This window comes from Poecilia latipinna, unplaced genomic scaffold (assembly GCF_001443285.1).
Source record: "Poecilia latipinna isolate Pla-1442-1.1 unplaced genomic scaffold, P_latipinna-1.0 Scaffold1617, whole genome shotgun sequence".
Taxonomy (NCBI): Eukaryota; Metazoa; Chordata; class Actinopteri; order Cyprinodontiformes; family Poeciliidae; genus Poecilia; species Poecilia latipinna.
The window spans coordinates 44,354-68,348 of NW_015114233.1; the positions used below are offsets into that span (position 1 = coordinate 44,354).

The 23,995-nt window shown below is 40.2% G+C and overlaps 2 protein-coding genes across 5 annotated transcripts in view; one reads left to right on the plus strand and one right to left on the minus strand.

Annotated features, from left to right (window-relative positions):
- Positions 1-624: 624 nt before the first annotated feature.
- Positions 625-17,864, minus strand: zc3h4 (zinc finger CCCH-type containing 4). Of its 4 annotated transcripts, none has more exons than XM_015059270.1 (14): positions 17,520-17,864; positions 12,658-12,964; positions 12,470-12,577; positions 11,434-11,632; positions 10,535-10,680; positions 9,106-9,202; positions 8,886-9,022; positions 8,698-8,805; positions 7,918-8,029; positions 6,825-6,934; positions 5,484-5,947; positions 4,438-4,694; positions 4,127-4,354; positions 625-3,337 (listed from the first exon to the last, which is right to left on the minus strand). In XM_015059270.1, the coding sequence occupies exons 1-14, from the start codon at positions 17,597-17,599 to the stop codon at positions 1,785-1,787; spliced, it is 3,906 nt and encodes a 1,301-aa protein (XP_014914756.1). In that variant the 5' UTR covers positions 17,600-17,864; the 3' UTR covers positions 625-1,784. The 4 variants fall into 4 exon arrangements, with proteins under 4 accessions (XP_014914756.1, XP_014914755.1, XP_014914759.1 ...); XM_015059269.1 differs by having other exon boundaries at positions 4,438-4,697; positions 17,520-17,599; XM_015059273.1 differs by lacking the exon at positions 17,520-17,864 and adding an exon at positions 17,089-17,467 and having other exon boundaries at positions 4,438-4,697.
- A 1,467-nt stretch (positions 17,865-19,331) lies between these two features.
- sae1 (SUMO1 activating enzyme subunit 1) overlaps positions 19,332-23,995 on the plus strand; it is a 16,561-nt gene continuing 11,897 nt past the window's right edge. Inside the window, exons 1-3 of the mRNA XM_015059274.1 lie at positions 19,332-19,568; positions 20,190-20,301; positions 20,637-20,810. Coding sequence (XP_014914760.1) covers positions 19,477-19,568; positions 20,190-20,301; positions 20,637-20,810 — 378 coding nt within the window. The 5' untranslated portion in view covers positions 19,332-19,476. The remainder of the gene's footprint in view (positions 19,569-20,189; positions 20,302-20,636; positions 20,811-23,995) is intronic.

A 23,995-nucleotide genomic window follows, 5' to 3' on the forward strand; every position in this document is an offset into this window, starting at 1 on the left:
ACTTTTACTCTTAATCAGAGCTTTTCAAACGGGGCGCCTACGAAGGTTGAACAAAAACTGGGGGAAAAAAAATTAAACTTTTTTAAAGTAATTTGTCAAATTATAAAACATAATCTGTTTTTAAATGTTTATAATAAAATATGAGATGAAATGTAAATATTATCTACCATCTGATTGGCTGTCAGGCAAACCCAAAAAGCTGCCTCGGCAGAATCTTTGCTAAATGAATGTAATTATTGAATTGTGAATAAAAGTGAAGCAAACTTCATAAAATGTGTTAATTTTATGCTAATGCTGTTTGGAGGTCATGTCTGGAAACGTTTGGGCATCACATGAAAAACGGCATGTTGCACCCAAACGTGGTTTTAGTTTAAAACTCCAGGAAATATTTTAAAATAAAGATTAACCTACGTTCTGTTTTTATTGCTGAGAATAGAGTTTCAAGATAATAAGCTAACTGGTAAATGTGAAAAACAATTTGAAGTTACTTTATTTGTCCAATTAAAATAGTTCATGTTTATTTTACTGTGTAGGAAATTAAAAAATCTGCATGATTTTACTTCTTAAAAATTATATATTTTTTTTGGCGGAAGTGGCAAAAAGACACCAAACCATAGAAGAGAATAAGGAGTTTGTTTTTCTTCCAATGACATCATTAGAGAAAACAGTTTTATTGTGATTTTAGGCATTCTTACATAAACACGTCAGATGAATCAGCTGAGGTAATAAAAATACAGAAAATAGAGTTTTTTTAACCTTCTGATCATGTCTGGACTTTATTTAAATACTTACATCCTCACCTAAATGTGTAGTTAGAAAACTCCCTCCAATGATGTTAAAGATTCTGGTCAAATTTACAAAGAGAAGAAAATAAAACATAAAAATGTACAAAAAAACCAAACAATAAATCCACTTTCCTGGCGAGATTCTAACAGGTTAACAAAAAGACTGCCTGCATCCGCTGAGGTGAGCTGATTTACGTGTTGAATCAGAACCAGAATAGGTATAAAAAAACAGAGCAGAGAAATAAATTAAAATAAGTAACGTTTGTACAGAAAAACGCATCGTTAGCAATTTTGGGAGCTGTTTTCACACTGAATCTGCACACAAAAGATCCATAATGTGAATCAAAACCTGAAATGAGTACTAGAATCGAGACGATGAAGATCCATTCTGTTCCTGAACAAGAAAGCGACGAAAAAGGAACAAATTGGAGTAAAAGAAGGAAAAAAAGAGGATTGTAATGTAACTGTGGAGCACTGACCAATCAGATTGAAGTTTGCTTCAACAAAATGTGTGAATTAAAATAAAGACAAGTTGAAAGCAAAAGTTTTGCACAGTACAAATAAATCAATCTAAACCTCAGACAACAAGAGCTGACAGCGCCAAGAAGTATAAAAATAAATACTAAAAAAATAAATCAGGCAGGTTATAGATTTATATTTAGATAGTTTCATATCTTTCTCCAGAAAACATAAAAAAGAGTTTAAATATTCAACTCAGAACGAGACGCGTGTTGACAGGATCTGATTGTTCCCAGAAGTTGGAGCTGAAGCGGCGCAGCGCAGCAGAAAAAGCTAAAATGTTCAGTAGAAACATTGATATCCGGGTCGGGAGGATTTTACACGTCCATACGTTTAAAATAGAAACTCTTTTTCTCTCAGTGCAGCGGCCCGGTTCCGGATGTTTGGGTCTGTCAGGCGGTTTCCACAGCAGCGTCTCTGCTTCACCGTCCAGTAACCGTAAAACCTGCGAGGCGCCCGATTGGCTCCCCGTTTCCATGGTTACTGGCAGAAAGGCGACGCCGTGGGGTCGAAGCCTTTGAACACGTCCTTCAGCGAGGCGTTGTCCTGGTCGGCGGCGGCCGGATCCGACTGCGCCGGGCTGCTTCCTCCGAACGGGCTGCCGGCGCCGCCCGCTTTGGACGCCTGCTTCACCACGCCGAACAGCGACGGCACCGGCAGGTTGTGGACTCCCGCCGGCGCCAGGTCGGCGGCTCCCCCGGGAGCGCCTGGCGACCCGGCGGCGGCGGCCGGACCCGTTTGGGAGGCGGAGTTTGGCGAGGGAGCGGGTTTGGGTCGCGGCCGGTTGTAGCTGTTGTAGCGGTCGGTGCCTTGCTCTGAGCTCTTCTCCGGTTCCGGCTGGTCCAGAGCGGACTTCCGAACAAACAACGGCTCTTTGGGTTTGGGTTTCCCCGCCGTCGGGTCGCTGGGTTTGGGCTCGGCGCCGGCCGAGTTGGGGGAGCCGCTGCTGGTACCGGGGCTGCCCGGTTTGTTAGTCCGTGGGTCATACAGGCTGATGCTGCTGAGCACGCTGGCGCCCCCTGGGGCCCCGGCGGCCCCGCCGCGGCCGGACCCCCCGGCGGACAGCAGCCGGGGGTCATAGGGCGCGATGCCCGGCGGGGAGGAAGTGGACGGAGCGGCTGGAGGCGGAGCCGGAGCGGGCGGAGCCGGGTCCGGCTGCTTCAGCGCTGATTTCTGCGGCTGCAGGCGGGGGTCGGACGGAGGCTTGCGTACGCGCGGGTCGACGGGTTTGTCTGCGGGGGGCGGCTGAGCGAGCAGCGCCAAGGGGGGGGTGGGCGCGTGGGGCGGGGACGAAGTCTGGGAGTTCACCGTCTTCAGGATGCGAGACAGCAGCTCAAAGTCTGGAAGGGACGAGGAAGAGGAGGAGGAGGAAGAGGCAGGCGGGTCCTGCGGGTGCGTGGCGGCGGGCGGTTGGGTTCTGGTGAGGCGCGGGTCCACCGGGGGGACGGGTGGGATGCCGGGCGGCAGCGGCAGCAGGTCCTGTTTGGGCGGCGGCAGGGGCAGCAGGTCTTCGGGCGACCAGGTGACGGTCTTGGCGAAGGCCGGCGTGTGCAGGACGATGTCCTTCTTGATGTGGCTGAACTGCTGCAGCTGCGAGCGCGGGTCCCTCAGCGCCATGCCCATCAGCGGGTCCAACGGGATCGGCACCGGCTTGTCCCGCAGGACCCGCTCCGTCTCCTCCTCCTCAGCTGCCGGGGCGGTGAGCGGCGGCGGCTTGTAGACCAGCGCCGGCTCCACCTTGGCGGCTGCCAGCCTGGCTAGCCGCGGGTCGGTGGGCGGGCCCAGGGACGCCGGCGCCGCCGGCTGGGCGCCGTCCGCTGCGTGGGCCGACTCGGCGGCGCGCGCCAGGCGGGGGTCCCGGGCCAGGCGGGGATCCGCCGGGCGAGCCGCAGCCGGCTTCTGGAGGCGGGAGTCGAACGGATGGCCGTCGGGTTTCTGGGTCGGCTGGGTCTGCTGGCGCAGCGTCTTCAAGATGGAGGTCACGCTGCTGCCGCCGTCCTCATCCTCACTGGAGTACCAGTTCCCCGAGTCGCCTGGAAGAGGAAAAAAAAATTAAACTCATTAAAATAAAACTTTATTTCACATCTGAGGGGATTTCTGGTGAGTCCTGGGTCACTGCTGCCATGTTTGATTGACCTTTTCTGTTTGCCGTTTCCAATCCAGTAATCAGATTACAGCATATCTGCTGAAACTGGTAATAAAGTAAATACTGACTTAAAACAAGCTCCTGTATCTTGTTGAAAAGTTACTTATAAGTTAGTTTTGTCTTCAGGTTTAATAACATATTTGCACTACAAACTACATCAAACATACTTGGTAAGATTTTGTGTTTTTTGCATTAAAGTCACTGAGTTACTATTTTTGTAATTTGACTTTTACTTAGTAAATAGATAAATTGTTGCTTTCCTCTTGTAGCAGCAGCAACACAAACAAACAATGGAGGAAGGAGAGAGATGCACATTTTCCAGCTGGAAATAAAAGTTGGATTTCGTTTGTGTCGCTAAAGACGATGAAATTAAGGTTTGTTGTTCCCTCTGTGCTGGAAACAGAATCACTGTTACACCTTTGAAACCAGAGGAGACAGAAAAATTAGAAAAACTTTCTGCATTTCTGTCATGATGCAGTTTAATGCAATGAGAGCAGAGTGTGAACGCCCCCTAGTGGAGGACGGAGGCGTTACCAAACAATCCCAGAACAAACTGAAGTATGATCACAATTTCCTTGAATAAATAATAATAATAATATTAATAATAATTTTCCAAGCTATCTTGCTTTAAAATCCAGAAATCCAGCCAGAAAGGAGCTGATGGATTTTAAAATACCTTCGACATCTTTGGTCTTTTCTGCTCCGCCCTCAGCCATCCTGCGAGCGCGCTCCTCCTCCTCCTGCTGCTTCTGCTGGATCCTCATGAACAGAACCCGCTGGGCAGGAGGCAGGAAGTCCGGTACGGAGATGCCTCCCTGGCTGGCCGGCGCCCCGTTAGCAGAACCGTCTCTGGGTCCGGCCGCTCCTCTGTCATCCATGGCAGGAAAACTCTGAAACCTGTCGCCTGAGAGGGACAAAGGAGGAAGTTGTTGCTTATAAACGCATTTTAATCATAACTTCCTGGTTTAACCTGTAATCCGCCCTCACCCTCCTGCGCTCCCTCCATCTTCATCCCGTCCTGCTGATTGTAGAACTCGTTGAAGAAGTTTCCTCCTCCCTGCGGCGGCCCCGCCCCTTCGACACTGCAGCCGAACCCTCCCATCATGGGGGCTCCGCCGGGCCCCAGGCTCTGCGATTCGGGGGACATCATGCCAGCGGGTCCGGGGAAGCGGGGCGGAGCGGCTCCCGGGGCGCCCTGCGGTCCTGGCGGTGCGGTCTGAGCCGGACCGCTACTGGGAGCCTGGCTTCTGATGCAAACAGGGAATGTGTGATTCAACAAGTACAGAGCAGGATTCATGTCAAAAATAAGATTTTTTTTTCATTATTGAAAGATAATTACACACAAATAATTTACAAATTACAAAAACTATAATAAATAATTGAACACAAGTTATCAAAATTAAAAATGTGTTCTAGTAAAGTCCTGATTGTTTCCATCAGGATTAATAATAAAAACATTTTGAGCGGTTTTAAAGCCATGGGGAAGAAATGCTACCAATAACAGCATAAAACAAGTTTCTAAAGCATTTTTTTCAAAACTGTCTGATGCAAATAGATCAAAAGAGTTTGCTTGTTAAATCCAGACTAAATTCCTTGTAAATAAGCGTTTAAAGAGGCAGTATTACGTGTTTCCCAGGCACATAGTGCCTAATATCTGTTATTATAAAAATGCTGTGTAAATTAAATATGCGACATCATGATTAACAACTTGAAATTGGGCCTCTGTCACTTTAAGAAAGTAATCCTCATTCTGAAGCTCCGCCTTCAGGAAGTGATTCCAACATGGCTCCTCTATTAACCCTTTAACGTTTTTACCAACGTGGCTCTGAGCAGCATACAACTGAATGGTTGCCATGGTGATTACAGGATTTCTCAAACATTAATGAAAGAATCAAATCAACACTCCAGGTGTGCTTCTGATGAGGGAAAAACTTTATAACATGGTGTAAAGCTTAAAAAAGTCGATTTTACACGCTACTGCCCCTTTAAACAAACAAGCTGGAGTTTTTCCTGAAGCGTCTCTGGTCTCGTACCTGACAGCCAGTTTCTGAGCCAGCTGTCCAGTTGGCTGGACTTTAATCTCAAACAGCGAAGGGATCTTCTTCCCGGCCGCGGCCCCTGACCCACCAGCGGGCGGGGGCACCATGTGTGGGGAGGGGCAGCCGGGATTGGAGGGGGGTCCTCCTGGGAAGGGGCTTCCATCAGGACTGTGGACAGGACCAGCAGGGACGTTGGGTCCGGGGACGGGCGGCGGAACCGGTGGACCTTTGCCTGCAAGAGGAACCTGGCTGGGTCCAGGAGGACCCCCGAAGGTATCAGCCACAGGCCCGCCAAAGTCCCCAACCCCCATGTTGGCGTCCATGGAAACAGGGCGGGGAGGGGTGGGGAGCAGGCCGACTCCAGGAGGGGGTTTGGGAAGAGGGTTGATGCCCTGCTTCTTCAGCTCCTCCACCTCCTTCTCATCCTCGGCTCCAGCCTCAGCATCTTCTGCCAGCATCTGGGCAGAAACACCAGAAAGAAATCCACAGCTCAGTCAGTCTGATGGCTGCGTGTTCACATACATGTGTTCACATGCATGTGCTCACATACATGTGTTCACATGCATGTGTTCACATGCATGTGAACACATACATGTGTTCACATGCATGTGTTCACATACATGTGTTCACATACATGTGTTCACATGCATGTGAACACATACATGTGTTCACATGCATGTGCTCACATACATGTGTTCACATGCATGTGTTCACATACATGTGCTCACATACATGTGTTCACATGAATTACGCCGGTCGCCTCATCACAAGAGTTCCATAGGAAATGAATGAAGAGGAACGTTTCTAAACGTTTAGACCTTCCTGGAAATAAAAACCTGAAAAACTGAGAATCTTCACACGTTTGGTTTGAGACAAATATTTTATGAACAAGTGCATAGAGCGGTAGTTTTTGATATGGGCGGTTGCCCAGGGCGGCATCAGAAAGGTGTGGGGTACCCAAAATCTACAAAATAAAATAAACATCTATAAAATATCTCATGTATCAGCTGGCTCCTTTGCTACGACTCGTCTGCCTGTGGAGTAAATTTCCATTAGTTGCTGTTGAGTAGTGGGAGACCATATTACCTGCTTTCTGCTACAAACAACAACAAACAAACATGAAAGACAGAAAACTGCTTGAATGTAATTGGTTGGAAGGATGGGCTTGAAGAGTATTTATAAATCAGACTTATAAAGGCAGGCATAGTGATTAATCTGATCAGTTTTGGTAATGGATTGACAGCAGTAGTAAAACAAATGGATCTTAAAACATCTTAGCGACCCCTGCAGGTGTGTGGGTGTATTACGGTGTTATGCAGGTGTGGATGTTCCCACCTTGTTGAGCAGCTCCTGGGTGTCGTCGTTGAGGTCTTCATGGGAGAACATGCACTCATCTCCGTTCACACAGTTTCCCGTGGTGTGGAACAGCTTACATGGAAACTCACGTGAAGTTGGAGTCAAGGAGAAACGACTGCATGAAAAAACTGAGCAGCGTAACCACTGCAGGCTTTAAAAGCATGGAGGACGAGAGCTGACGGGATTACAGGTCACATGGTAGATTGGGGTCCTTTTCTACTTTCTTATTAAGCACTTTTGCATCAAATTATTCAGAATCAAAAGGACAATTAACCTTGCACTATATTTATGTTAGAAGCATAATTAGAGTTTGACTCACACACTCGGTAAATATGCGCTCCTCACTGATTGCTCTGGACACTGACTCTGTGGCTTTGGAAAGCCAAAAGTGCCACAAATTTCCGCTTTTACAACACATTTGGTTATAATATCAGGTAAAAAACGGCGGATTGTGACTTAGGAAACTACTGCAAAAAACCCTTTAAAGTTCCGCTTTTTACATCATTATATGACTGACTGAATACTGAAAATTATGGCATTTATTCATGGCTTTGAACGCTGCCGTACATCACTATAAGCCGTCATGCGTAATGTTCCAGTATTCAATGACTGGAATAGATTTTCACTGTTCTTGACTTACAACGGTGTGAAAAGCAACATTTTGAAGGGATTTTCAATGCTTCATAAACCGTCGTTTTCCTGACACTGCAGGCACAGATGTGGTAAATGTGGCGATTTGTGTCACTTTTGGCTTTCCATAGAGACAGCATCATTTGGAGGGATCACTGTGAAGAAAGTCAGAGCAAAGTTAGCGAGTGTGTGTGAGATTTAAACGCTCTCCCTACTAATTATTGTTTGTTCACATAGATGTATGCGCTGACATCAGTCTCACTGCGCACTCAGATTGGTGGCAAAAATGTAACGTCTCACAGTACTTGAACTAAACTGTGGGAAAAGTGGGATGTTTAACAACCCAAGGCCCCTCAGGTGCGACGCCCTTAAATAAAACGCCGTGCAGACATGATAGGCTGCAGCAGCCGAAAGAGATTCAAACAATCCCAGTGGAGGATATCATGCATGTAGGGACAGTGGTCGGCGCGGGCGCAGAATCCAGTGATGTAGAATTTACACAGCTCCTTCTTCTTCGGCAGCTCAATATCATGGCTGAAGTTGCAGTGGTCCCCCTGGTGGTTGAAGATGGTAAGCATGGTTACGTCACAAAGACTGTTAGAGCTGCAAGGATGTAAGGTTTGTCAAATATATTTTTTACACATCTGTTGACACTGACAGCATCCTGTGACAGTTTGGTATGAAACAGATAACCTGTGAAAAAAATCAAGCTCCTCTCCCTTCACGCAGTGGTAACTAGAAACAACCAATCAGAGCCAGGAGGTGGGACTTAGCGCTGCAAATCATGCCCACTACAGTTTCTTCCCATCAGCAGATGCTGTTGTGAATGCTAACAGTAGTTAGCATGGCCATTGATGACAGCAGATTTTCCTGTAATGGTGAGTTGTTTCTCCACCATTTGCACATCTAGCAGCAGTAAATGAGGATGATTGACAGCACTAAGACCCACCTCCTGGTTCTGATTGGTTGTTTTTGGTGCTTTTCTTCAGACGGCAATAGTAGCTCAGGGAGGAAATGGAGGAGATGGATCTTTTCACAGATTATCTGCCTCATACTATCATGATACGGTGACATTTTTAACAAATATGTAAAAACTATATTATTTATTAAACCTACATTCTGCAGATCTAATCTGAAATATTGGAACATTTGTAAACCAGTGATTTAAGAAGGTTATACCAGAAATTTTACATGAACAGTTTAAAGCGGCGGACACTCGTACCCAGGTGCATCTGCCCTCGATGTAGTACTTGCAGATGGCTTTTCCTTTCTTATCCTGGTGCTTTTCGTGGTGATGCCTCCTCCCAACTCCCGGACCGTCGCCTCCATCCTGAGTCACGGAAGCGGCAGAAACTTGTTAGTGACGTCAGACTTTGAAATGTGGGATCTGATAGCGGTCAGTGAACGTACCCCGTTGTCCATGTCGCCGTTGTTGTCGTCGTCGTTGCCCATGTCGCCTCTTCCTCGCCCTCTGCTTCGGCCCTTCGCTCCTCGGATCATTCCTCTTCCTCCTTTGCCTCTGCCTCGACCGCGGCCTCCTTTCATTCCTGGACAAGAAACTTCAGGTCAAAACTTATTGTTTTGATCCAAGGCAGCAAAGTAATGAGGCGGAACAGAAAACACCGCCGACCTCTGCCTCTGTCTTTAGAGCGTTTGTAGTGGCTGAGTTCTTTGGAGTAGTCGTCATAATCATCGTCCCCCATGTTGTCGTAGTCTTCCTCTCCGTACTGAACACAAAGACTTACTTAAAAGTCGGATCTCAACGACAACTTTCTTCACAAAAAAAAATTCACACCTTTAAACTTTTGCAAATTACAACACCAAACTCCAGTGTTTCATCCGGTGTGTATGTGACAAATCAGCACAAAGTAGAAGGAAAGTTATGCAGAGGCCTGTCGCAATAACCTGAAGGATTAAAATAAACTGTTTATTTGGATATTTAACGTCTTCCAGTGTTAAATGTCTATTAGATTTAAAGTTTATTGATCCTGCATCATTATGCCATTTCCATTACATTACATTGAAAATGGCCTCAAATCACAATATTATCGTTTATCATAATAACTTCTGGACAATTTATCATCCTGAATTTTTCTTTTTACAGTGGTAGGTCTAATTCTGCATTGTTGAAATCTTTTACACAGGCTGCACCGACTGCAGATTTGTGGCCGATAAAATTAGCACTTTCTGCAGATTTTTCATTTAACTACTTAAGGTTTTTATTTATACAATATTAGAAATCATGACAATGGCAAAAATTAATTTAATTCCTTTTTCTAGAAAGAAAATACAAATTTCACTGTCGAAAATGCAAGAACATAATTCCTTTAGTGAACACTTTATCATCTGCAGCAAAGGATGAATCTGCAGCTGAAAAATCTTTCTACATCCAGACAGTGAAGGGAAAGTCTGTTTATTTTTACAATTAACTAATAACTGGATGGCAAAACGTGCTAATTGGAAACTAGAATTTTAACCAAGTGAAACTAAAACTGTAACTTGAGGAGTTCTGGGTAGAAAATATTTACAGATAAAGATCTTTTTTAATATTTAATGCAAAATTAACATAATTTTAATGTAATTTGTGCTTAATTATGGCTCTGGGGGTTTTGTTCTTTCAACAAATGACACGTTTTAGAGTCCATAGTCTCCAGTTAGCGATTAATTGATTGCTAAATTAGTCGACGGTTATTTCAATAATCGATTAATCCTGATTAATCGATTATTGACTAGTCAGAGAAGCAGCAAAGAGGCCTACTGGACTGTGCAGAGATCCACAGGTCAGGTGGGAGAGTCAGAACTCGATTTATCAGGCTTTACAGAGCCACACCGCCTGGCGACACCTGGGAAACCTGACAGGCTTGCAGAATAGTCTCTGTGAAGTTCCAGAGCTGAACTAGACTGATTACAAATGCACGCCACACTTTTCAGATTGACAAATATTTTGAAAACGTTTCTCATTTTCCTTCGACTGCTTTGTGTTTTTCTGTCACATAACTCCTGATAAACAGCAGAGAGAAGCTGGAGTTGTAGGAGAGAGACGCCCAGTGACCCCTGACCTCCATGTCCTCTCCGTATCCGTCCCCGTCGTCGTCTCCGCCCATCCGTCCAACTCGTCCGCCCCGTCCTCGGTTTCCTCCTCTGCCCCGCCTGCCTCCCCTCATCCCCCCTCGTCCTCTCAGGCTCTTCATGCGACCTCTGCCCCCTGCAGGAGACAAATAAAAGCAGTCAGGGTTTAATGTCTTTGGATTTTCTTATATTTATCAATTATTATGATGATTAATGTAGTAATCAGTTTTTTTCCTTTAATTGACACATTCGGCTGATTTTTCATTTAACCACTCCAGCTTATTTTAAACAATATTAAAAATACATGAAACATGCAAATAAACAAATAAGAAAACAAACATTGTATTGCCTAAATTGCGATAACTTAGCATTCTTTTACTGAAAACTTGATCATTTGTAGCGAGGAAGCAAAAAACAGCTTAGCTTACATGAAAAGCTCAGGCCTTTCTGCTGGACTTGTACAATGCAGGGATGATCTGATTAAAAACTGACAGCAAAAGATGCTAAATAGGAGTTTTTTTTTTTTTTTTTACAGAATTTGAACCAGGAAAAGTTAAAATTGAAGAATTTCTTGGTTGAACATATTTGAAGACAAAGGTTTTTTTTTGTTTTTGTTTTTTTACCTTAGATGGAAAACATTTAAAAACTATATATATGTTTGTATAGTTTTGCCATAATTAGTGCTCTGAGTGTGTTGTTCTTTTAGAAATTACCTTTTTTTAAAGTTTGTATACTCCAGCGAACGACTAATCAATTCATAAATGATTTCAATAACTGATTAATCCCTAATCTAATCCAGCCCTAATCTTTAGTAATGTAAAAGCATAAATTTCACAGTGTTTTTATCTCATTTTATCCATTAAGTTTGATCAGAAATAAGGAAAAGAACCTCTTCCGCCGCGGCCGCCCTCCTTGGCCTTGCGGTACTGGTTGAGCTCCTTTGCGAAGTCGTCATACTCTTCATCGACCATGTCTTCATCCTCTTCTCCCTCGTAGATGTCGTCTTCATAGTCATCATAGCCGCCATAGCCCTGTTTGTCCATCTTCATGTAGCCGCCCTTCTTCGACCCACCGTAGCCGCCGTGAGACTGCGGACAGAAAACAACAAAGGATTCACAGATCAGAAACATTTTTCTCCTGTCAGAGAAACTTTAAAGGTGACTATTATACTTCATGAGACAGGTTAAGATATGGTCTATATAAATCATGTTCATTTCATTTTTTCCCATAAAATTATTCTTAGATAGTGAGATTTTAGTCTGCTCAGTTCTAATTATTTTGAGCTGTTTTAGGGTGTCCTGTCACTTTAAATCCAAATCAGCTGCTGCTGACCACGCCCCCAACTGATTGGTTGCAATCGCAAGTTATAATGGCTGCAAACAGATGCACAAAATACAACTGTACATTCTGGAAAAGCAGAAGGGGAACCTCCTGCACAACCAACAAGAATACAGCAAGTGGTTTCTAGATGGAAAGTCAACAACAAAACACTTGTGTTTTCCAGCAGCCATTGTACAGCACATACACTGCAAAAACACATAATAATACCAAGTATTTTTGCCTAGTTTCTAGTTCAAATACATTAGTATACTTGACTTAAGACCATATGTACTGGAGCCTCAGCTTGGGTTGCTAGGTAACGGGCTGCAGCTCTACTGGGGTTGCTAGGTAACGGGCTGCAGCTCTACTGGGGTTGCTAGGTAACAGGCAGTGCTTGCTGATTTGTGATGTTACATTTCAGATGTTTTTGAAACAGCTCATTGTCCAGACACCAAAAACATGACATTTTTACCAGAAAACTGGCTGGGTGTTTTTTAGGCATCTCAGTTATTTTCATAAGCAGCAGAAACATTAATGGAAGAACAAAATGTGCATAATGAGATGTTTGCATAATATGTCCCCTTTAAAATGACATTAAAACTCACAGAGGAGGTGTACTGTGGACTATAATCTCTGTACTTCCTCTTCTCGCTTGGACTGTAGTCAGAGTCATCGCTGAAGTCTGAGTGATCGTCGTCAGAAGAAGCGTGCCGCTGTGAGGAGCAGAAAGCGGTTAATAGAGGAACAGAGAGAACAGAAGGTGATTCAGCTCCACGGCTGAATGTCAGCTCACTTTATGCTTGGCTTTGCGTTTCTTCTTGGACCTCCTCTTTTCTTTCTCCCGCTCCCGTTCCTTCTCTTTCTTCCGTTTCCTCTTGTGGCGATGGGAACGCTCGTCGTCTGAGGCGCTGCTCGGGTGGCGGTCTCGGCTTCGGCGAGGCCTGTCCGCCGCCACGTCTCCTCCTCCTTCGCCGCCAGCGTCCTCGGCCCGGTCTCCGCCCGGTCCCACCGCTGCAGACAAGCCCTGGCCCGCCTCCTCCTCCTCCATGTCCCCTGCATCGTCTTCCAACTCGCCCTCCTCCAGCTCTCCATCTTCAGGCCTGGGCATGAAAATGAATCACGTTTATTCCTGCTGTTCATTCTGACCTCATTATTCTGCAATCTTCAGTTTAAACAATCAAATCTGGAGCCCAAATATTAGATGGAAAACAAGAACAGAGGCTTGTAGAAAATTATTCATTATTAATAATCAATACCAGATATTTATTAGGTTGAAGGTTTAAACTGCTTTATACAATGAGAAAACAACAAACACTGATAGCTGGACGATAAATCGATTTTTAATCAATTTTTGTTGTTTATAGATTTAATTTATGGAAAATCTGGATTTTCTTTTACAAATGCACGTCTTTGGTTTCCATAGTAAAGAGCCAAGGGCGGCCATCTTGTTTCACAAGTGTTTTTTTTAACAGCTTCTATTTAATTGTTCTTTGAATTCAAGTCTACTCTGACGAGATACAAAGGTCAGGCTAAGATTTTATTTTTTTAAACCAAAATAAAGTCACGATTTTAGTAACAGTTGTAGTAATATGAGAACAAAGTCTTAATGCTACCAGAATAAAGCTGTAATATTTGGAGAATGAAGTAATCATTCTTCAACCTCATTAAAACAACTTTTCCTCGTAATTTTAAGGCTTTCTTCCAGTAAAATTGAATCTTAGGAATTTATTCTCTTAAACATTCTCATAGCCTCCTAATACTTCGTCATACAACTCACAGAAGGAAGGACTGAAATAAAACACTTTTAGAAATTGTTTTGTCATTTGTAATTTATTTTTTTAGAAAAGCAAAAAGGGAAAAATAAATAAGTATAGGAAATAAACTGGAGATCTTATTTTCAAGCCATAAGCTCTAACTCAGAGTTTTAATGCAGTGTCTGATTTATTTATGTTTTATGGCAATAATGTGTTTAATGGCTCAAAACTTTTGCACATCTTTCACACAAACATCAGTAACTCTGATCTTGACAATAACAAACCTGTTTTTGTCTGTGGTTCTGGTCATTTCACTGTTTTGGTCGTGTCACACTAACCGATTGCCGTTTTCTGGCCGATCACTGATCCTTATGAAGCCTGACCAGCTGACTGTGATTTTGATGGACACCAACTTTTTTGTCTGAAAATTCACTAAATTTAGAGACAAAGTCACAGAGTCGGTTTCTCACACAAGTATTGACCGATTGCGAAAGTTAAAGAAATCGGAAGAAATTTATTGTGCAGCCAATTTATCGATTAATTGATTTACTGACTGTCACAATAAAATCAATTAATCAGATGATGAATTAAAATGAATTTAATAATAACAAATCCTAAACGGCAGTCTTAAATGTTTTTCAGATCGGAGACGAATTATTAAAATTTTTTGAGGGGCAATTTTGTTTGCAGAGACTTTATAATGTTTTATATTTTTTATTTAGGTTTTGTTTGGTTTTTATTGAAAATTGTTATCGTTTTTGGTTGTTTTGTTTATTTATTGTGGATATTTAAAATGTCTTCCAGTCCTAGTTTTAAATGTTGTTTAGAAATTAATGTTTATTGACCTTTGAGAATATGTTCTTAAATTATTATTATTCCATTATGATTATATTTCTTCAAAATGATCTCAAAACAATATTACTGTTTATCACATTAACTTCTGGGACAATTTATCGCCCAGCAAAATTTCTTATCATAACAGACCTAAGTTTAATTAAATTATATGAAACATTTTAACTTTATTCCTATCCTTTAACAACAATTTGTGAAAAAAAATTCTCATTTATCAAAAGTTATAAACTCATATGCATTAGGGTCAGTACACGTAGAAAGGATAAAAATGGAGATGAAATTAGCATCGAAGGGATGTAGTGACCTGGACGAAACGCATCTGCAACTAGATTATAAACATTATCTGCCACAGAAGCCAGAAACACTAAAGACATGTCAGAGGTTTCAAAATGTCACAAATATCAAATGCTGAATTTTAATTTCCTTGTTTCTAATTTAAAAATTGGGGCAAGATTTTCTGTATTAATTCTCTACACAATTAACAAAAAATAAAAATATGGTGCAAGATGGACGCTCTAGAAAAAAAAAACAGCATCTAAGGTGCAGTTGACGTTTACTGATGCAACGTTAATGTTACCTTTTAACTCAGTTGAACCTGGAATTCAACCAGCTATTGATCAGACACACAAAGTGCATTAAGACAAAGCTGGAGCTCCGTAACAGAGTATTAATACATTATATTAAACATTTCACACACACATAAACAGACAAAGCAGGGCAGTAAAATTCAGAGATCTGAAACAGCAGGTGGTTCAGATGATCTACTTTGGAACAAAATGTAGAACACACCACATCTCTAATATTCAGAGCATACTCTCTCCATCAAAACAAAGAGAAACACTCATCCACCGACACATTACCGCAAACTTATGCCTCTAAATAATTATATTCAAAGTTGTAGTTTAAAAATTACACTGATCAAGTTTTCAGCCTTCTCATCACAGTTCAAAATAAAAAAAATGCACATCTAAAACCACAAAACATAAAATATGCAAAGTGTATTCTGTAAATTTTGAATAATTACAAATCTGAGCCTTTCCTACTTCAGCAATGCCAGCTAACTTTTTCTCCACCAGTAGATCTCGACTGTTTCACTAACGGCACAAAGACAAGACACAAAGTAATGTCTCCTGTCACAGCAGAGGGGCTTAGTGGCATATGTGAGCTGGTTTTTATGAATAGGAAGGGGATGGCTGGGATCAACTACGGACAAACCAGTGGCAAGTTCTGGTTCTATGCACACATTACCTGATGCCAACCAAACTCCCAAAGCTCAGAAACCTAACAAGTTAGATTGCTGCATGTTCTTATAATAAAAACAGCTCACATTAACCAATCCAATCCAGAACTAAAAAGCTGATATTTACACAATGGGTCATTTTTTATACTCTATCCACAAACAGAAAGAGATGCTCAAGTTTCAACAAACACTGCACCAACCTCTAAATTCTCCTTATAAACCTTTTTGCTTTGCTCCACTTTCCTTCTACTTTAAAAGCTCCTGTAATAATCATGTAAGCCTTGATTAAAATGGGGAGATACTTACAGTGATGGGTTTTCTTCACAAAAACAAGAGAAAAGAAAGTTTCACCTACTTTTCTAAGGACACTAATCTAGTGGGGGTGGTGGGTAGGGATTGTAAGTGGGCACTTTTGGAAAAGGGAACATTAGTGTTTGACTTCAAACACTCTGGGATGCTTTGCAGACATTTTGGAGGAGACTTTTGGGGATGTTTGGGTGAATAAAAGGGACATGTTAGGTTAACACACAAGACTGAAGTTAGCTTCTGATTAGAACCTTGATTGAAGGGCTAGTTCACTGCTGTTAGGGGGTATAAACAACTTTTAATCAGCTCCAAAGTAAAACCTAAATTACTTAGACAAATCCTATGTGGACTTGTATATTATACATCAATTACAGACACTATTTAATACGTAGTTTGTTAACAAAAAATGGGGGTTAGAGTGATGCTTTGGTGGTTAGGCCACCTCCAGAAAGTTTTTGACACCAAAAAGTGTTCTTAATAAAAATATAGAATAGCTCAGAGAAAGCTTAACCAGTTTTAGTATTTAAAATTTTTGATTAGTGTACCAAACCCTAAAGTCAATGAAAAAAGAACTCTGTTTTCCAAGTGCCAAGTCAGAAGCTAACTTCAGAGTCGTGACAAATGTCTTTAGTGACTAATAATTTTCAATCGATTCTTGTAAAAAATTAAGTAGCTTTAAAAATGAAATTACCTTTAAGGTTTTAGGAGCACGACTGGGAGAATTTAAAAATGCTTTCGTTCGTCCCAAAACGATGATACCAAAAAGCCCGGATGAAACTGCGTAGTTTTTGTAGCGACGGTTGCTTTCCAAACCGTCAAAAAGTGTGGAATTTAATTAATTTTTTTATAGTACCATTTTAATCAAATAAAGGCGAAAAAGTGTACAAAAAAAGTTTTCTATCGATACAACAAATGAATAACGCCGTGAACGCAACGTGAGCAAATTTGCAAATGTCTAACCCGATTAGCCGTTAGCTTAGCAATTAGCACCAGTTGCTAAGCTAATGCCAGGCCGACACCTGGAGAAACTAACGGTCGGTTCTTTAGTTTTTAGATTTTCAATTCATTTTACCTGCGATGGCGAGGTTAACTCCACATACAAATTAAAAACCGTTGAGAAAATTTCCAAATAATGGGAGAGCGCTCAATTTCCGAACTTGTAAGGTAATTAAAACTATACCGTGACAGTGAAAAACTATAAATGATCAGCTGTTTCGACCTTGTCTTTTCCTTTTTGACAAGCTCGCTTGAATCGACTGGTCGCTGATTGTAATACTGTAATAAAATAGAGGGAATAACGCTGTTCCAGTTGCTATTAGGCCTCCCAGTAGGCGATGCCGTGTCAACATGGCCGTTCTCTTTACCTCTGTACTCGTTTTCCAGAAAAGGCGAGTTTAATCCCTTTGACAGAAAAAAAACAACAAAAAGAACCCCCGGGCTTTTGTGTAAAAGCACAGGACAAATAAATTAATTCATTTAAATATGACTGTAGAATTACTCGACCTTTCGTCAGTCAGAAGACTGTTGTGTTCGTGGTTGGTAGTTGGGGAGTTTGGATGGACAGTCATGCTTTCCACAGCCATTTCCTCTAAGCTACATTGAGGAGCAAAAAAATTACAACTCGACGCTGGACTCTACTGGCTTATGCGTCACTTCACTAGGATCTACTTGTTTTTGTTTTAGGAAGAGATTCAGTTCATAGTAGGCAATTCTCCACTACAGTTGTAAGAGAAATATGCTGAAATTGAATCCTGACGTTCTCCGTCCTACTGTAGCGGTGTGAAATGACGACTGATACACTTAAAATGGACGACCGTCTTCTCCAAAGAGAAAGGGGCGGAGTTTTCCGAGAATGACGTACGTACATTCACGGATGTTACCGAAAGACAAACTTAGCGTGTGAAGTAAACCCTGAGTTTGACTCGCAGGCAGGCATCGTAACTGTTATCAGAACATGAGGTCTTCTTTGTGCAAAATTGAAGTGATTGTTGTTGCCGTTTTCATCTCAAGATACAAAAATGTATATATATTCTTCACTGAACATAAACATTAAAATACTAGACCACGGATTGTTTTGATCTATTTTCTAGTTGTTTATATTCTTAACCACATTATGTTTTCTTCAAAACAGATCAAAATATCGAAAAAAAAAATCTTTAAAAAAATCTTTCAAATATTTTTTTTATATGATATGTACTGTTTTTGTATGTATTAATTTATTTTTAAATTAATTTATTTTGGATTTGCCCATACTCTAATTAAAAATGAGATACTAGATTTGTTTATTTTATTTGCAACAAATTAAAAATAAAATCTGTCATACAAAATTACAATATTTGAGCACTTGTACAAACCATCAGCTGTTTCTGTTTATTATGTTATTTTAATCAAACACTATTATTCCCCATTATTAAAATTGAACAAATTATTACAAATAAAAAAAAGTATTTTATTTTAAGTGTTTGGTTACTTTTGTATTTTGGGGGAATTATTATATTGTTAAAGTTCTTCTAAAATTTGTATTGCTATTTAAACAAATTTCTTTGTCATGACTGTTCTTCCTTTCTTCATTGACTGATTAACTGGTTGATTGACATAGTCACAAAAAAATCCAGTTGATGCGTTTATTCAAACCGCTTCCACACTAAAATAAAGCAATTGATTACAAATAAAAATCTGAAATTATGTTAAAAATATGTCTGTATAAATACACACAACCAATATGATCCTTGCCTATTAGAGTCTATGAAAAAAGATGCCCAATCATAAAAAGACAACAGAAAAAAACGACGATTATTTCACATTATGCTATTGTTTGCAACTATATTTATGGGTCATTAGGAAAGCAAGAAAGACGCGTATCATTCGACTCTGTGTATGGTCTTTTGACTTTTCCTGAAAGACAACACCGAGGGACAAATATCCCTTTCGACTCCGAAGAAGAAACAAAGACATACGTATTAAATAACAATTTAACCTAATGTGCATACCGGGGTATATTAAGTAATTGGCAATGTATTCCTTTTCTTTAACAATATCGAGAACAGATTAAAGCAGCTTGCCAAATTAGAACAAATATAGGTTCAAATCACGAAAATAAAACTTAGAGCAGAATACAATTTAAAATAAATCATTTAAATGCGCCGTTTGTGAAATCTAGGAGCTAAAAACGTCTCCAGAAAGGAAGTAAATGGAAAGAAAAGGAAGAAAAAAGACGATAGCGTTGCCACGTAACGAAGTTATTGTTTCAAGCCAGAGGGTGGCAGCAACGAACCCTGAGGTAGTTTCCCAGTTATGAAAAAACAGAAGAAGAATATCATTGTTTCTGTCTGCTGACGTCACAATTGAGCGTCCATTCAGCGGGACACTCGGAGCCTTTTGAACCGTTCGCCTGTGTTGCTGCAGAAAAGTTGATTTTGTAACTTAATTGAAGCTTTTTCAGTGACCCAGAACGGTTGATATGATCGAGAAAGAGGACCCGGTAATCAGCGAGGAGGAAGCGGCACAGTATGACCGCCAGATTCGGTTGTGGGGGCTGGATGCCCAGAAGAGGTGAGCTAGCACAGTTAGCTTTGTAGGCTAATCAGAGCAGCGGAAGGCTTCTCTTGTTTTTTTCTTCTGTTGCTACTAATCCTAGCCTCTTTGTGTAGGAATTTATCAGAAGAGGTATATTATTTACTAATGTAAGTTTAATAAATAACTTAGGAGTCTGTTCTAGTTCTGTGTTTTATTTTTAATTTTAAAGAAATTGAAAATATGTATTTTTTTGCACGTTTTTAATAAATTTAAATCTGATAAATTATTATTAATTTTTTACATTAAAAAATGTTTTTTCTTTTTTGTATGCTCCCCTTTTGTATACTCCTATGAATGATGTTAGAATCCCAAAAACAGTGGAGTCTTGATCCAAAATGGACTTACACTTCTTTTAATAAACACATTTATTTTGTTTAATTTTCTAAATTATTTTTTGTTGTAGTTTATTGAAAATTTAGTTAAACTTTTTTTCTTATTACTGTATTTTTTAAAATTATTTCATTGAGCTTGTTAGGTTTGTTATGGTGAATAATACAATTTTGTTACATTAAAACTGTCCACTATTCAGTGATTTCACATATTTTCCAGTAAGCTGACATTCTTTGTGTTTTTATTTATTTTTTGTTAATGAAACAGGCTGCGAGGCTCCCGGGTGCTGCTGGCAGGGGTAGGAGGTCTTGGAGCTGAACTGGCTAAAAACCTGATCCTTGCTGGAGTTAAAGGACTCACTTTGCTGGATCACGAACAGGTACGAACATGCTAACCCTGAAGTCAGTCTCTCAGTGAGTCATTACAAAAAAATGATGCAAATCTGGAAGTTTTTCTTAACAATTTTTGTTTTGTACAATGCATTTGTTATGGTTCATACCTTTAGATTTGCAGTACTATTTTTCTCCACCACATGGCAGCAGTTGCAAAAATAATTCTTTGCAAAGGTGACTAAATAATATATTTTAAATGAATATTTGAATGAACAGAGTGCCATTTGTCATTCGGGAAAATATTTAATCTGTAGTTTGAATTAAGCTGTAAAGTTGGTAGAACAAGCCACTGTAAGTGCTGCCTGTGTGTGAATCTTCCCAGGTCTCGGAGGAGTCTTGTCGAGCCCAGTTTCTGGTTCCGGTGTCGGCTCAGGGTCAGAATCGGGCTCAGGCATCCCTGGAGCGAGCCCAGAACCTCAACCCGATGGTAGAGGTGCACGCCGACCCGGACAGAGTCGAAGACAAGCCAGACGACTTCTTCCTACAGTTTGACGCGGTGAGTGAGAACAGAAGGTGGATGGAGTCGGTCAGACATGAGCCAGGAAGCTGGAAAGTTATTTCAAAACAACAGACAACACTGAATTCAACCACTGGACTGATCTTGTGTTGCAGCACTCAGGTTGACCACTAGATGTTGCTGTTAGTCCATGTTGTGCATTAAAACCTGAACCTGTAACAATTTTCACCAGAAGTTGGTGCAGCTCTTCTTCTATTTTAAACTTGAAATGCAGGCAAGAAAGTCATGAATAAACAGTGAATAAAGAAAACATGTCAAGTAACAATTTTATTTAATTTGTATTTAATTATCAAATCCAACCTTCATGAGGCAGAAAACTATCAAATTATTCCTTGTATTTTTCTCTTCTTTGTTGCAACAAAATTCTCAATCACTGGTGTTTATTTTTATTCTACTTGGCTGCATAAAACATCTTGCCTTATTTGAAACAATTCACAAACATTTTATTTATTCCAAAAGGGAAATTAAATAATGTTGTAACTGAGGCTGCTCAATATCTAGTATATGTGTCATCAATGCCTTTGTGCAGTTTTCATATTACACAGAATTGTTTAAAGTGCAATAATTGTTCACCAATATAGGAACCTGCATTTCTCATGCTAATGTAATATTTAGTCAGTTGAGCTAAGCATAAATTATTTAATTGCATGATAAACTAAAATGAGCTCAATAATTTTCCATTTGCATGATTTATTGTTTTTCTCTTTTCTCTCTGGATGATAAAAATCCTCAGTCTGCTGCTTTGGTTGTTTTTTTTTTTTTTTTTTTTTTTTTTTTTGAAGGACAATTTTGTTTACAGAGACTTAATGAATAATTTTATTTGTTCTTTCTGTTGTTTTATTTATTTATTTTGTATATTTAAAATGTCTTCCAGTTCCAGTGTTAAATGTGCATTAGAATTTAAAGTTTCTTAAACTTTGGGAATGTTTTCTTTGATTATTAAGCCAATATTACCATTATCTTAGTTGAAAATGATCTAAAAACAATAGTTTTATTATTCATCGCAATAACTTCTGGGACAATTTATCCTCCAGCAAAACTGATTACTGTGACAGGACTAAGCATAGATGGAAAAAGAGATACAACAAGAAAATACACATGTATCACGACTAATATTGTTACGCAAGAATTTCCTGTAGCAGTCAGTGTTGCAACAAATCTGAAGAGGCCTCTGACATATGACTGTTGCTGTATGACATGCTAACATGACACACACAGCAGTTTGTATCGTCGGTCACACACTCAGTCTCCATGCGGCTGGCAAAGAGCAATCCGATCGGTGGCCTCAAAACGACGCCGTGGGGCTTTTCTTCAGATTTCTGTGGCCTCTTTCTCAATGCTCTTTTCCTGGCAGGTTGTCTCTGAACAAAGAGTTTAGATTCTGAATTAATGCGTTACAGCAACATTTCATTTCTCTTTGGGATCAATAAAGTGTTTTGGATTGAATTTGACATTCAAGCACCAGAAGAGATATTAGAACTTCCTCTTTCTCTCGCTGCTCTTCATCCATGAAGGATGTTGACAAACAGGCAAAATTCAGAAAGGAATGTAAACTTATTGATTCTAGTTTAGGGTTTGAAGAGAACATTGTCACAGTTTGTTTCAGTTTTATCATCCACAGCAGCACCCATCTTTGCTTTGGGATCAACAGAACTCCCACTCTGATTTTTATTTAAGTTCTATTTTTACAAACCAGATGAAGCTTCAGAAAGGTTGTTTCCATCCTCCCTCAGTTTTTCCCCAAAGCTCGTCTCCTCCTCCTGACCTTCACTTAGCACAGCGGTATCCAAACTTTTTTGCACTGAGGGCCAAAATCCCCTGGATGGAAGTCCTTACATGCCAAAATTAGCTTTTTCTCTCCATTAAAAAAAATGCAAAAATCATATTATTGTGAATTATTTTTCCTTTACCTGCACCACAACAAATTAAACAAGCTTATGGAAACCAACAGAAAGTTGCGTTAATGTTTACATTTATTTAAATCTGAGTTGATTATTTTAAATTTTCTTGGTCTATAAATTGTTTTTGGTTTATTTCCAGCAGTAAAATCAATAATTTTCTTTAAATCATTTGTTGTGTGTAGCCCAGTGTGTTTTACAGTGAAGAATTGCTGGATGTTGTCATGACGTCATGCTATGATCTGCTAATGAAAAAAAAAATCTTTCTTTGTGTTGTACATTTTCCATTTAAGATATAAATATAGAAATCTCACCCTAAAATAATTTTAAAAAGATTCCATCTTATCTGCATCAGCTCCAGCACCGTTTTTCAACTGCAGTCAGGGGCCACACAAACTTATTCCAAGGGCCACAAATGGCCCCCGGACCACACTTTGGACACCCCCGACTTAGCATGTGCAAACCGTGTGACATATGTAACTTCAGATGTTAAGTTACTATAATAACAGTAACTTAACATCATAAGGAATGAAGATTAGATCTGAGCACAAAACAGTAAAAAGTTACATTTTGACCACAAAGTTTTTCACATGTATAGCAGGCAGTCGGAACAAAGATTTCTTCAATTCTGGCTCATTTGTGTTGTATAAACAATAACTATTTTATGGTGGGTTTTTTTTTTATAAACTTAATGTTAAGTGTAAATAATTTTAGACCATGACTGAAGTGGAAAAGCCTCCAACCTCCTGGACCCGTTGGGTTCTGCAGAACCAGCATGGTTCTTATCAGCTGTTCACAGTCCGCAGCACGCGGCGTAACTGTGTTGGATTTATCGTAATCTGCTGCAGGAGTTGTTCCCAGCTCTGCCTCCTTTAACCACCAGTTGTTATTTCTTTTTGTCTGTAAACGGATTATATCCAGTTTTCAAACCCTGAAGTCTCCAGAATAAATCCAGACCATAGGAAAGTTTAATGTTTTATACTTTAAGAATTTAAGTTGTTTTAAGTTATTTTATTTATTCATACCTACATTGTTTTCATGTATTCCTTTATATTCAGCTTTTAATTGTAGCTTTTTATATATTTTAATTTATAACTTTAATGTTAATTAATTTTGTTAATTAAATAAAAAAGATAATCAGATAAACTGTTGATAATTAACTGCTTAATTATCAACAGTTATGTTAATTGTAGAATTTTTATTTTTTACTTTTACATTTTTTATTTTCAGCTTCGGATTTTTCATTTAGTTTTTCATTTATTCAAA